Raw genomic sequence first — 13297 nt, 5'->3', positions numbered from 1 at the left:
GAGGCCGAAGAAAAGTTCCCTCTGAGGCCGCTCCGAAATCGGAACGGGCAGCGCGCGCAGGGCTCGGCCCTCGCACTGTGCACAAATGTGCGCGAACAAAAGTACGAGCGGGCGTAGTTTTATAAAATCTACCCCTCTGTGTGTCCTTGTGTAAATCTTTTAACCTTTGTGTGGTTCTGTGACCCAAGTAAAAACAAGACATTTATCTTAATTTAATTTTCCTGGTCAGCAAGCTCAACATTTTACATTATGTAATATTTACCCTAATTTAAGTAAGTTCCTCTTTATATTAAAATAAGAACATAAGAACATTATTTATTTATTTAGCATTTTTATATACCGACTTTCCAATAACAGAGTTACTGATCAACTCGGTTTACATTATAACAGAACAATCACATTTACAGGTAAATGTCTTACAATGAACAGGTCGATATAACTTGGATAGGTATATATGGGGTTAACCAGTAAAAGATACATTGCCTAATGTAGGCATAAGTAAAAGATACAGTGCCTAATGTAGGTTGAATAAACAGTGCTAATTATAAGACTAAGAAATTGCCATGCTGGGTCAGACCAAGGGTCCATCAAGCCCAGCATCCTGTTTCCAACAGAGGCCAAACGAACCTGGCAATTATCCAAACACTAAGAAGATCCCATGCCACTGATGCAATTAATAGCAGTGGCTATTGGCTAAGTAAACTTGATTAATAGCAGACAATGGACTTCTCCTGCAAGAAATTATCCAAACCTTTTTTTAATCCAGCTACACTAACTGCACTAACCACATCCTCTGGCAACAAATTCCAGAGCTTTAATGTGCATTGAGTGAAAAATAATTTTCTCCAATTAGTTTTAAATGTGCTACTTGCTAACTTCATGGAATGCCCCCTAGTTGCTTGACTGAATATAAAGGAGACAGCAAATAGAAATTGTGTCTTAATGATTGTTGTTATGAATCATATCTTGCTGTTACATAAAAATGGGATTTTCTCTCTGAAATAGATAACTGGACATATTGCAGTCAAAAGTCAGCAGGAAAGTCAAGTGAGGTAAAATGGAAAAAAAAAAATTATACAGCTGATCAAAAAGGGGAAGCGACAGAGAAGGAGGGTCTAGGAGAGAAATGGGAAGGAAGCTCCTTGTGTATATAGGGTCCAACTGGTATCTCTGTCAATGATTTCACGTTTTACAGCCACAGCTGCTCGGAGCATTGCACAATAGACTCAGCTACCACTCCAGGCACGTTGTTCAACTCCAGAGGCAGCTGAGATGCTTTCTAAGGTATTTTCAATGAAATGTTCAGGTTTTTAGTCTATTTTGCAAAGGAAAGAAAGCTTCTGAGACTGCCATGTCTGTGTGTGTGTGTATATGTTATGTCCCCACCTGCCCTCCAATAACGTACGTATCTGATATCCTAGCCATAGCAAACTTTTAGTACATGGGTGGTGGGGTCCAAGAGGATACAGATAGGGTTGGTTTTTTTTGGGAGGGGGGCTCATAGAAATGTGGATTGGTGCATATCTTCCAGAAAATAGACTCCCTTAGTTCTGTGTGGAACTTCCTGTTTTCTCTCTCTCTTTTTTCTGCCTCTTATTATTTTCAGTTCCTGTGATGGATGATCTTTCTCCCCTAGATATTGTCGCAGACTGGGTGATTCCGTCATGGTCCACATGGAGTTCCAATAGGTTGTGTGTAGAGGGGAGCATTGGGTCAGCTGCACTAAATGGTTTTTTTTTCTTTTTTCCCATTTTGGGTCTATGGAAAAAATGCTTAGGACATTTGACCCATATATGACAGCAATTTTTTAAAAAATGCATTATTCTTCAACTTAGAGAAAAACATGTTCTTCCTACAGATTGTATTGCCTCTTTGTTTACCTTTCCAAGTAATGCAAAGCATATTCAATTTCTTTTTTGTTTTTATTAATCTATATAGAATTAAGAGCAAATATTTAGACATGATGTCTTATAGTGTTCATCAGGGGAAAAGCAGTATTTTCTGAAGGTGCAGTGAAATCAGTTGCTTTTAAATACTGTGCCTGATCCTACCCCAATATAATCCCCTACAACCAACCTGTTTGCACAGCCCAAGTGAAACAAAACATTTGCAATCACCAAGTGAATTTTGAAAATGAAAGACTAAATAAATTTGAATGATGTCATTTATGGTAGGTCATTCTGCTTCTGAATATATTCTCAGCTCCTTTAATAATTTTTCAAAATTTTACAAAACTTTCTGAGCCACACCAATATCAGATTTAATATAAGAACAGTATTTGGGATGATAACGTTTTTTTTAGTGATAAAATACAATAGCAAGAGTTTGGCAAGCATGACTGCTTCCTATGCTTCAGGGAACAATCATTTTAACCATTTCATTAAAAGAAAAAAAGCCCTTTTCCACTGATAAGATATTTTTAAGCAGACACAAAGCCCAGCATGATCTTTAGCTCCTGTGCCTATTGGTTTTTCATTTTTTTAACTGTGGATTTAGCTCACACCTTTTCATTGGTAGCTCAAGGCAAGCTTAAATCTAAGTTCCTGATTCACTAAGGCATTTCTCCTTTGATGTGTCTATGGGAATATGCCTTGATGAATCAGGCCCTAAGAGCTCTATTGACTAAGCATTTTTGCCATAGACGCCAAAAGGGAGAAAACCTTTAGTAGATAAAGCCCCGAAGTTTGTACCTGAGGCAATGGAGGTTGACATGACTTGTCCACCCTGGCTTTTCATGGTTCTCAGCCTGCTACTCTGACCACTAGGTTACGCCACAAAAAGGTCTGACTACACACTTTAAATCTACTAAAAAAGAAAAAAGATGTTTAACTTTGCAGCTGTGTTATTAAAAACTAGCTCCATGCTTTCTTACTTCCAAAGAAGCAAGAAAGGAGTCAATGCCAGCATTTTATTCTGACTTCCACGACTTCTTATGCACTTACTGGAGCCATCCCTGCTTCAGCAAAATGATCCAGCTGGAATTATAGATACTGCTATAGGATTAGCTTTTAGGGATAACACCATCTGCTAAACTGACCCCGCATCAATGGACTGACTCTGTTTTTTGTTTCATAATGATAACAGAAAATTCAGAAGCTTAGTTCACCTCTGTGAAAAAAAATAATCTGTTCCACTGAATGCAATCCCCCAGTTTAGAACCAAATTTAAACCTCAATAATCAGCTGAGTGCTAGACTGGATTGCTTTACATGACTAGAAACCCCTCGGCAGCCAGTTCAATAAGGCATTGTAAAGCAAATTACGTGCGAGTGCAATGAATCCCATCCTCAAAGAGTTTACAATCTAAGGGGTAGATTTTAATAGATACGAGCACACACACATGGACACGCGATTTTATAACATGGGTGTGCATGTTATAAAATCTGGGGACAGCGCATGCAAGAGGGTGCACAATTGTGCACCTTGCGTGCGCCGAGCCACGCTACCTTCCCCCGTTCCCTACCCCCCACCCCACCTTCCCTTCCCCTACCTCCCCCGCCCTTTCCCCCCTACCTTTTTCTTCTTTGTTTTTTTGTTTTAAAACTTACTTCATCCCTGGCCGCTGTGCCGGGGATCTCTGACCCTGCCCCACCCCCGGACCGCTCCTCCCTGCCCCTTTTTGCAAGCCTTGGGAGTCACACGCGACCCGGGGCTTTATGCGCGTCGCCGGGCCTTTTGAAAATAGGCCCGGTGCGCGTAACCTTTTGAAAATCTGCCCCTAAGTGCGTACTTGAAGTAAAAAAAAAGATAAAGTGACTTATCTAAAGTCATGGGAGAATCCACATTTTAACCCTGGTCTTTGGTTTCCAGCTAATTATCCTTACTGAAGACCATCTCTTCTCTCTTAGCATTGCTGTACAACAGCCTTCCAAGACATGGTGGCAGATCTGTCTTCTTTGTTATTGGCTTTTATATTTTATAGTAAAATTAATGCTCATGAAAGGTTCTGGATTGACATCACTGGGAACAGATATCGTCCATTTGTCCACAGAGGCAGCAGCAGTACAAGCTTCCCCTGTACCGCCCTTCTAATGTACCTCGATCCATAGGGGCCAGGCTGTGTGGGTGCAGTGGGTGTCCGAGCACCCCCAGTATTGAGGACACTCCTTTACTGTGTCCAGGGAAGGGTGATTTGTGTTGGAATTAGTGCTCCCAATCATTTGGAAGTTGACGCTTATGCATCAACGTGTTCTAAAGAGATCACCTTTGAGGCGAGAGGGTAACTCAGTCTCCATATCTGTGCAATCATTCACCTTTCTGCTAGGAAATAGTGACAAATTGTAATGGTGCTTTTAATTTTAATGGAAACCTGTTCACTGGGAACTGGACTGGGACAACTACTTTAAATAGGGTATCAAACAGTTTTCAGCTGATAATGACTTTTGGTCACTGCCAGCCTGAACTGGATTTGAATCAGGAACCTGGAGGCAAAAGACTCTGTAACATTGTGCCAAACTTCTCAGCCTTCCACTCCCCTTTGCTTTTTTGGTTTTTTTTTACTTGTGAAAACAGGTGAGAGGGAATGGAGGGGTAAGATAATAATAAAAACATGGAATATTTCCATTATCTGATGTTTTCTTTTCAATCCTATTAATAAAAAAAAATTCCCTCTCCCTTGATTTTGAAAGACTGTGACAGGAAGCTTTGCTGGAGTGATCCATGGTTTAAATGCCGGCCATCTCAGCCAGTCAGTGGTCCAGAGGAGCAAGCGGATGATTCTGGATACTCTTGGTGTGGGGCTGCTGGGCACTAGCACCGACGTCTTCCACAGAGCCGTGCAGTACGGCAAGGTGAGATACCTCCGCCTATCTTTAACCGCTATTTCAAGGGAAGCAGCTCCTACAAGATGGCTATCTGTGAAGAATTGTAGGAAGGAAAAAAAAAAAGATGATTAAAAGCGAGACATCCAGTAATATGCACAACTGGTACAGTACATAACGTTTATTTCAAAATAGATATTTGCCCTATTCAAGAAAAAAAGAAGGAACCCGTTATAAAGAAATGGTGCCACCAGCATTCAGACCACACAATGTGGGGGGGGGGCGGATAACCAAAACATAGGAACAGGGTGAGCCACAAGGGCTATGGCCTGACCAACTTTTCTGCTGCTCTGAAGACTCTCTTCGGCTGTCCCCGGAGCCGCTGCTGGCACCGCGCAGCTCTCTGTACTCTTGTGCTGGTCTCAGTCTCGCCGTCTCGGCACAAGAACACAGAGAGGCTCGCAGTGCTTGGGCAGCTGTGCTAGGGATGGCTGGAGAGAGACTTTGGAGCAGGGAGCAAGTTTGCAGGGGACAGGATGAGTGAGGGGCGGTAATCCTAGAGGCAGGTGGAAATGCTGGGAAGGGGGAGCTGGGGGTAATCAAACTGACTTGCTGGGGGACTATAGGCAGGCAGACAGGCAGACTAGCTTGTTTGGGGTGGGGTGGGGGTTGGGTTGGGGGGGTAGGTTGGAGGTAGGCTGGCCTGCTGGGGGCTTAGGGGTTGGAGGCAAACTGGAATCCTGGGGAGGGAAGGTGGAGGCAGAGAACCCAGCTTGTTGGGAGGGGGTGAGGTTGGACGATCTGACCCTGTCCCCCCAACTAAAGAGGCACACTGACATGTTCTTTTGAAAGTTATTTAAGGCAGGACTTAAATCCCTAGAAGCAGGAAAGGTGAAGCCTGTAATGGAATGTGATTACATGGACTGCACATTGAACTACTGTTTGCAGGGCACTCAAGTATCAGACCTTGAGCACAAATAAAATTGTCTGTTTCATCAGCAAGCTACATAATACCTTATGCTACCAAAATACAGCATACCAACAGGCTACACAAGCAAGGGAACAAACCTTCAGCTCAAAGGAAACCCTGTCTATAAACTGTAGGGCATTACATCCATGGGAGTTCTTTCTCGCTCTGGTTGTATTTCCTAACAAAGCTGCCAGGGAACAAAATCATATTTTGCTCAAGAAAAATATCCCTGAACCAGGTGCACAAAGGTAGAAGCATTGCGTTATTTTACTCTTTAGTTCCAATTTCATTTTAAATAAAATCCGAACATAATTATGTCCTAAGAATGGGTGGGTAGGAGAAATCGGCAGTTCTATAGAAACTGGGTTTGGGAAAACTGAGGGATCGAAGCTTTGGCTGACACTAGCTTGTCCTTAATCCCAAACTGACTTGCACATCCTGATTCTTGATACAAGGGGGCTAGGTACTGTATTTAGTGCGTTCTGTGCTGGTGTCTTGGATATGTAGCAGTTCTTGATGTCTGCAATTATATTTGGCTGTGTGCTTAAAGACGATGCTGAATGCTGGATTACTACACTCTCTTGGGACAAACATGCTCATGGATAGAAGCCTCTCTTCTTTCATAAACTGAGTTTCCTGTGATCTGTTGTCTGCTTTCTGACTTGCGGGTGTTGCTAGTGAGAGAGGGAGCCGGGTACTGGTAAAGCAGGGAATGTCCTGTGCTCTTAGGGTGCCTCGGGCTCCTTCATTTCTTAAGCTCTAGATCGGAGGGAGTGAGGGAAGAAACTAGAATGACAGCAATAACCCTGGAACATTGTCTTTTGTTTCTTATCTTCTTTAAACCATCTAATTGGTAATATTTTTTTCTTTAATTCCAGATATATAATTCTGATGTATGCAGCACTGTTTGGGGCCAGCCAGACCTGAAACTCCCTCCTCTGTATGCTTCTTTTGCTAATGGAGTTGCTGTAAGAAACTATATAGATTTCTAATCCGTGTTAAATCTACAACATTTGCATCCTGATTGCACTTAACAACGAAACAGTGGGCATATTTCTACCCAGATTGAGGGTGACCAAATTTCAAAAGCTAGTTTTACATATTTATCTGTGTAAAACACTTTGAAAATTATCCTCCCTGTACTTAATTAAATATTTGCTTGAGTGCTTTAATCAATTCTTTGACTTTGGCATGATGGGGTACTAATTTGTTGCAAATCTCTTTTTTTTTTTTCCCCCTAGGTCCACTCAATGGACTTCGATGATACGTGGCACCCAGCCACACACCCATCTGGGGCAGTTCTGCCCACCTTGATTGCCATATCAGAAGCCTTGGTACCAAAGCAGAAACTCTCCGGCCTGGACCTGCTTTTGGCCTTCAACGTTGGCATTGAAGTGCAAGGCAGGCTCATGCGCTTCTCCAGGGAAGCCAGCAACATCCCAAAACGGTATGGGAACAGCAGAGAGCTTCCCGCCACAAACCTCAGCACTCAGTCAGCCGCGTTAGCTGGAGGACAGGTCCCTGTCAGCTAATCTCCGAGCTCCTATCATCTCATCTTAACATTAAGCACCAGTTCTAATTTATATTTAGGCTAACATCAATTCTAGCATATCCTGTCTTGTTTTAAACATTTGGAGGTATAGCAGACTACACTGATGGATGTGAAGAGCTCCATGTGGCTCCCAGTATTTGGACTAACAATCATAGATCTATTTACAGTGTAAATTAATAAAACAGAAAAATGAATAAGAACATTTAATATTGTAAAGTCACAGGACCCAAATTTGAGTATATTATGGTCATCAGATGTCATAGATATTTGTACAGACTGCTATAGTTAACATCATAGAAATAATGGGACATTCCTTCTGTATGGGGAATCTAGCTACACTAAGACCTCTTTCTCTAAGGCTTTTCATCCACTCTGTGCTTATGGGAGTCATTTTCTATAGCTTATCACGTGCGAAAAGTCCCTTTTCGCGTGCGATAGCTTGCCGGGGGCGGAGTCGGGGTGGCGAGGGGAGAAGTCGTGGCAGCGAGGAGGCGGACGCTGCGATGTCTTCGCTGGCGGCGATAAGGTAAGCACCGTTATCGTCGCCAGTAGCGCGCCCAATAGCGCCACCTTTCACGGTGGCGCTATTGGGTGCAAAAGCCAACAGTGATAACACCACGGTGGTGCCATGGCTGCCGGCTTTCACAGGCCCGCCCCCCCCCGTTTTCGCTGGATTCACCAGTCTGCGTTAGAATGGTGAATCCAGGCCTATATGAGCAAAAATTAGTGAATCAGATATATTGAAAATTGGTACCAAAGTGCAGGCTGTGCCTATGTCTATTCCCTCGGGGACAATACTATCTCTTGGGAGTTTTCAGAAGCCACCTGTTTGCAATCCGGTATTATTGTATTTGTTTTCCGTCATGAATGGATACAACCTTCAGCGCTATGACTGAAATTATTATTTTTTTTTAAAGAAATACTGCTTATTTACTCAGATTACGAAGTTGCTTCCTAATGAGAATAGTTCCTGTGCACACAGCGTTGGTCACAGTGCACCCATGTAGAATTCAGGGTCCTTCATGCTCTGATCTTGCTGTAGGAGACCCTCAGATTGACTTTACAGTGTCATGATTAACTAGCTTAGGCCGGGAATTTTTTGGCCTGCTGTGAACAGGGGTAAGCCTCATTTGTCTTTCAGGTTAATTGTGAAATGGTAAGCTTAGTTGGAATGTTTTGAAAAATTAAAGAGGCAAGAAACAAATCTCTCATATTTACACCAGACTAATGCTTCGCTTATTTTTCCTGCTGCAATTTTCACTTTCCCTAACAGACTGTAATTTTGCATTTTATTTTTAGATTTCACCCTCCAGCAGTCGTTGGCACCATGGGGAGTGCTGCAGCAGCAGCTAAGCTACTAAACCTGGACAAGACTCAGTGCAGAGAAGCTCTGGCCATTGCTGCATCCTATTCTGGTGCCCCGATGGCTAATGCAGCAACACAAACCAAACCACTTCACATTGGCAATGCAGCCCGGCACGGCCTAGAAGCAGCATGCTTGGCATTCTTGGGTCTTGAAGGCAACAAAGAGATATTGGATTTGGAGTCGGGCTTTGGGGCTTTTTATGCAGATTATGCCCCCCAGTGTCTGCCATCGCTGGAATCCTACTCCTGGCTGCTGGAGCAGCAAGATGTGGCCGTCAAGCGTTTCCCTGCACATCTGGGAATGCACTGGGTGGCGGATGCAGCCTCTGCTGTCAGAAAGCACATTGTGGGGAGGGATGAGATCCTTCCCACCGAATGCATTCACAAAATTGTTCTCAAGGTCCCGGACGCGAAGTATGTGAATCGACCTTTTCCAGCTTCAGAACATGAAGCTCGGCATTCCTTCCAGTTCAATGCATGCTCAGCTCTGCTGGATGGTGATGTATCCGTTCAGTCTTTCAGTGACCATAGCATTGCTAGGCTACAGCTAAAGGAGCTATTGGGTAAAGTACAGGTGGAGCACCCCACTGACAACCAGCCCAATTTTGAGAAGCTTTACTGTGAGGTGAGCGTGACGCTGAACAATGGGGACACATTCAGGGAACGCTGTGACACATTCTATGGTCACTGGAGGAAACCTCTGAGCAAAGATGATCTGGTGAAAAAGTTTAAATACAATGCTTCTACTGCTCTCTCAAAGGAGGCAGTGGAAGGCATCGTGGAGACAGTGGACAAATTAGAAGATGTAGTTGACTGTTCTGTGTTAAGTGAATTCCTGAAACTGAGGGATCAAACCAGGTACTCATCACAGCTTTCACAGTGAGGGGAATGACCATGCAGGCAATGACACCCTGATTTACAGGCTTCCTAAATCAAAGCTTCTGTACAGAAGATGGGGAAACAAGAGCTTTTTTTTAGCACTACATTGTAATTCTTAGAATGTAGAGTCTGACACCTGAATATTCTGACCACTGTCTTGTAAAAGGTTATTGCTGCCTTGTAGTATACACATTAATTTACATTTTTATACCCATTAAAAAGCCCTCTAATGAATATAGTTTTTAGAAGTGGAGCAGAAAAGTAATATGCAATTGTTAGGGCCTATTAAAAATGACATCCTTTTATGTCATGTTGACAAATGAGTATTGCCCACTGTAAGATTCTTGAAGCATTTACTCCCTATGCATGAAGGAAGGCAGTTTTCAGAAGCAATTTACCTGGGTAAATATCCCTTTATCCCAGGTAAACTGGCTGTCTGAAAATTATCCAGCCCTTACCCAACTATAAGTATGCAGTATGCATGGGGATTGACAACATGCCTACTTTTAGCTGGGAAACAATTAGGTGGACCCAGGCAGGGCATGTTATATCAGGAAAGGGAAATGAAGCATGTAAATTGCATTTTCAAACCTCCATGTGTTATTTTCAAGGGAAAAAATACTCGGAATGAAAGCAGGCACAAGTCTCTGCAGCTATTTTTTCCCAGGGCAATTTCCACAAGGAAGGTATATTTATGCCGCCCTTTGGAAAACTGGTGCAAAACCTAGAGGGTAAAAGTAATTGTAGACTTGGCACCTCTGTGAGCAGATTAGAAAACTGCCGCCACCACTGATGTACAGAAATTGTGTTTCGCTGATGTGCATGAGAAGCTGATGGTGGAATTCCAAAGGAGAATTTGCAGATCTGTCACGATCTGGGGAAGCACAGGATGCCTCAGCATGGTCCCTTGCTCACGGAGCTCCCAGTCAGCTCAGCAGAGGTTTGCTATAGACTGTGACAATTGAAGAAGCTCAGCACTTCATGACCTTCCAAAGAGAGGACTACTTGTTCATTGTATAAATGTATGTAATCTTCTGCCTCTATGCAAAGATTTCTACTCTTTATAAAATCTTCTGTTTCATTAATATCTAGGGAGGGATTTTATTAAAGTTTTGCTCCAGAGTTATCCATGAAAATATCTCTGTATTTTCAATGGGAAAATGTTTTGGTTTTCTGTTTAAATAGGGGAGGTGCCAATCTGGAGCAAAGCTTTGAAAGGTTAACCCTCTCTGAGCAATTTCACTGCCTGCATTTCTAGAACAACCCATCTACCTAGATTCTTCAGTATCTTTCGAGGCTCTCCTGCTTTCTCTTTTGGTCTCATTTCTAGGCCTCCTTTCTTTTTTGTTCTTATATTTTTGCACCTCATATTATTCCTGCACCTTCTGGTTTTTTTTCTTCTAAATCTCTGTTCTTAAGCACACTCTTCACTGTTTGCTCTGGCTTAGCACTGTACATGTCTTACATGTACAGGGTTCTGATATGGAGCAGCAAAGCAGCACATGCACTTTGGTTCCTAATGGGCAGCGTGGTCAGATGGGAGCTTTCAAAAATCTTAAACACTAATAACTTTTCAGAAATGAAATATAAATCAGACTAATAACTGAGCTGAATGATTTTATCTAACCATGTAGAATAATTGGGGGTGGGGGGGGGGGGGGTAAGTACTTTTGTTTACATGATACAAATAAGGAAAGAAAATGAGTTTAAAATTAAGGGGAATAATATAAGTACTGTATGGTTAAAAACAGGACCAAATCTTATTAAGGGGAAAATTCTCCTTTTTAAAGAACATCTGCTGGGGCCAATTGAAAATGCGGACAATATTGCAAAAAATAGTTTTTACTGCACATGGTTTTATAATCGACGAAGAGAATGCCTTGTGCTATTTGTATGGCCACATATCAGCCATGCACCTCATGATACGGATCTAGAAATGCTCAAATTGTCCAATTTGATTGGCTGGTATGGGCAAATCTGCCAAATGTTGCTGACTTGAGTATGCTTAATCAAATTAAAACCCTCACATGCAGTAGTGCTTAACAGTATAAAAGTATTGGTGTACAAGCCTGGAACATTTTACATTTACTGACATTTCTGGAATATGGTACAAAATGTTCACTATAATCATAGCAAAAATCTGTTCTGCACTTTACACGTTTAACTATGTACTATTGAACTGGCTTTGTGGGATTTGTCTGTAATGAAATAGCACTGTAAAATGAGAAATTAGGGGCCAATCTGATGAACTTATGGTTGTGTTTTTGTTGCCATGTGGGATACTTAGGGGCCGATTTTAAATTGAAAGCGCGCGAGGTACATTTGTACGCGCTACCTGGCGCGCACAAATATACACCCGATTTTATAACATGCACGTGCTGCAAGGGGGTGCACACTTGTGCGCGCTGAGCCCAAGGGGAGCCCCGGTGGCTTTCCACGTTCCCTCCAAGGCCGCTCCGAAATCGTTGAGTTACGCCTGCTGTGCCGGAGGATTCGGTCCCGCTCCCGGGCCGCCCCAGAACCGCCGCTGCGCCCCCGGCCCCGCCCATTTTTGAAAGCCCCGGGACGTACGTGCGTCCCGGGGCTTGCGCGCGCCGCCGAGCCTATGCAAAATAGGCTCGGCGCGAGCAGGGGTAGGTTTTCGGGGGTTACGCACGTATCTTACGTGCGTAACCCTTTGAAAATCTACCCCACAGGTTTTATTTTTGTTCGTTCTTCTTGGGCCCAGGATTGGGAATGCTTCCGAGTTAGCAGCAGTGAAGGGGAGGATGAGCATCCTAGGAAACTGAGCAACAGTGATATCTTTTGGCTGCTTGTAGAAGAAGCCATAGTTCAGGCCTCCAGCTGCGATGGTGAGGCTGGATGGGAGGATGAATACAATGATGACAAAGCCTTGAATAGTTGCAAATGAAGGCATATGTACTGTAGCCCAGAAGAGGCTGGTTCTAACTAAGCTAGATGCTTTAGTTAATACATTTGTGGCATATTTAGAGTCAGGTTTGCAAAATCAAACACTAGGAATTTTATTTTATAATGATTGTATAATAACTTTGTTTTTAACTTTATCATTTATTGTTTTTTCTTTTTTTGCTTTAATAAAATTGTGTTTTGATATATCTGAGTGTGTGCTGTCTCCCTGAAAATGTGCATGGAGAATTATAAAGACCTGAATATGTTCAAACATACAGTAAGGAATGCTAATAAATGTGTTTTAAAATAAGTTTCCTTTTAATTGTATACTTCTGCATGGGATATAGCTTGTCAAACTAAAGAGGAAATGGGACTAATTTATCAAAAGGTTACAATACTCTGTAATTACGAAAAACTGTCACTAAATCATTTTCAGTTCCTTGGGCAAAGGAGGATAGCCCCATTATAAAATTATAATAAACATGCTACTGGTATAAGCTACCATAGGGCCTCATTTTCTAAAGTATTGCAGGCCTGCGATACTTTAGAAGATGAGGGGCGGGGGGCCGAAACAGAGGGAGGGCCTGCGCTAGCCGGCAGCGATCGCACCTTCGCGGTGCAATCGCTGCCGTTTTCGTTGTCTGCGGCGTCGGGGCAGAGTCAGCCCCGGTGATGCCCTGACTCCTCCTCTTCCGGGGCTGACTCCACCCCCATCCTGGTATCGCACGCGATAAGAGACTTTTCACGTGCGAAAGGTCCCTTATCGCGTGCGAGCGGCGTGGAAAATGAGGCCCACAGTTACTGCAACCCTGTGGTTATTACCCAACAGTAAAATCGAGACACTCAAAATAATAGTGTAACC

General features: G+C 43.0%; 1 protein-coding gene across 1 annotated transcript; it reads left to right on the top strand.

The window, feature by feature from the left end:
* The first annotated feature begins 1194 nt into the window (after positions 1-1194).
* ACOD1 (aconitate decarboxylase 1) lies at positions 1195-12641 on the top strand. Its single transcript, XM_029603033.1, has 5 exons — positions 1195-1284; positions 4628-4789; positions 6608-6697; positions 6971-7176; positions 8581-12641. Exons 1-5 carry the CDS (start codon positions 1273-1275, stop codon positions 9527-9529), a joined length of 1419 nt encoding a protein of 472 aa, XP_029458893.1. The 5' UTR covers positions 1195-1272; the 3' UTR covers positions 9530-12641.
* The last annotated feature ends 656 nt before the right edge of the window (positions 12642-13297 follow it).

Source organism: Rhinatrema bivittatum, chromosome 5, assembly GCF_901001135.1.
Source record: "Rhinatrema bivittatum chromosome 5, aRhiBiv1.1, whole genome shotgun sequence".
In the NCBI taxonomy this organism is placed as follows: Eukaryota; Metazoa; Chordata; class Amphibia; order Gymnophiona; family Rhinatrematidae; genus Rhinatrema; species Rhinatrema bivittatum.
This window is presented reverse-complemented; position numbering and strand designations above follow the sequence as displayed.

Coding starts and splice junctions, on each gene's coding strand:
- ACOD1 (XM_029603033.1), top strand. Junction 4,790..6,607: donor GAGCCGTGCAGTACGGCAAG/GTGAGATACCTC, acceptor CTTTAATTCCAG/ATATATAATTCTGATGTATG. Junction 7,177..8,580: donor GCCAGCAACATCCCAAAACG/GTATGGGAACAG, acceptor TTTTATTTTTAG/ATTTCACCCTCCAGCAGTCG.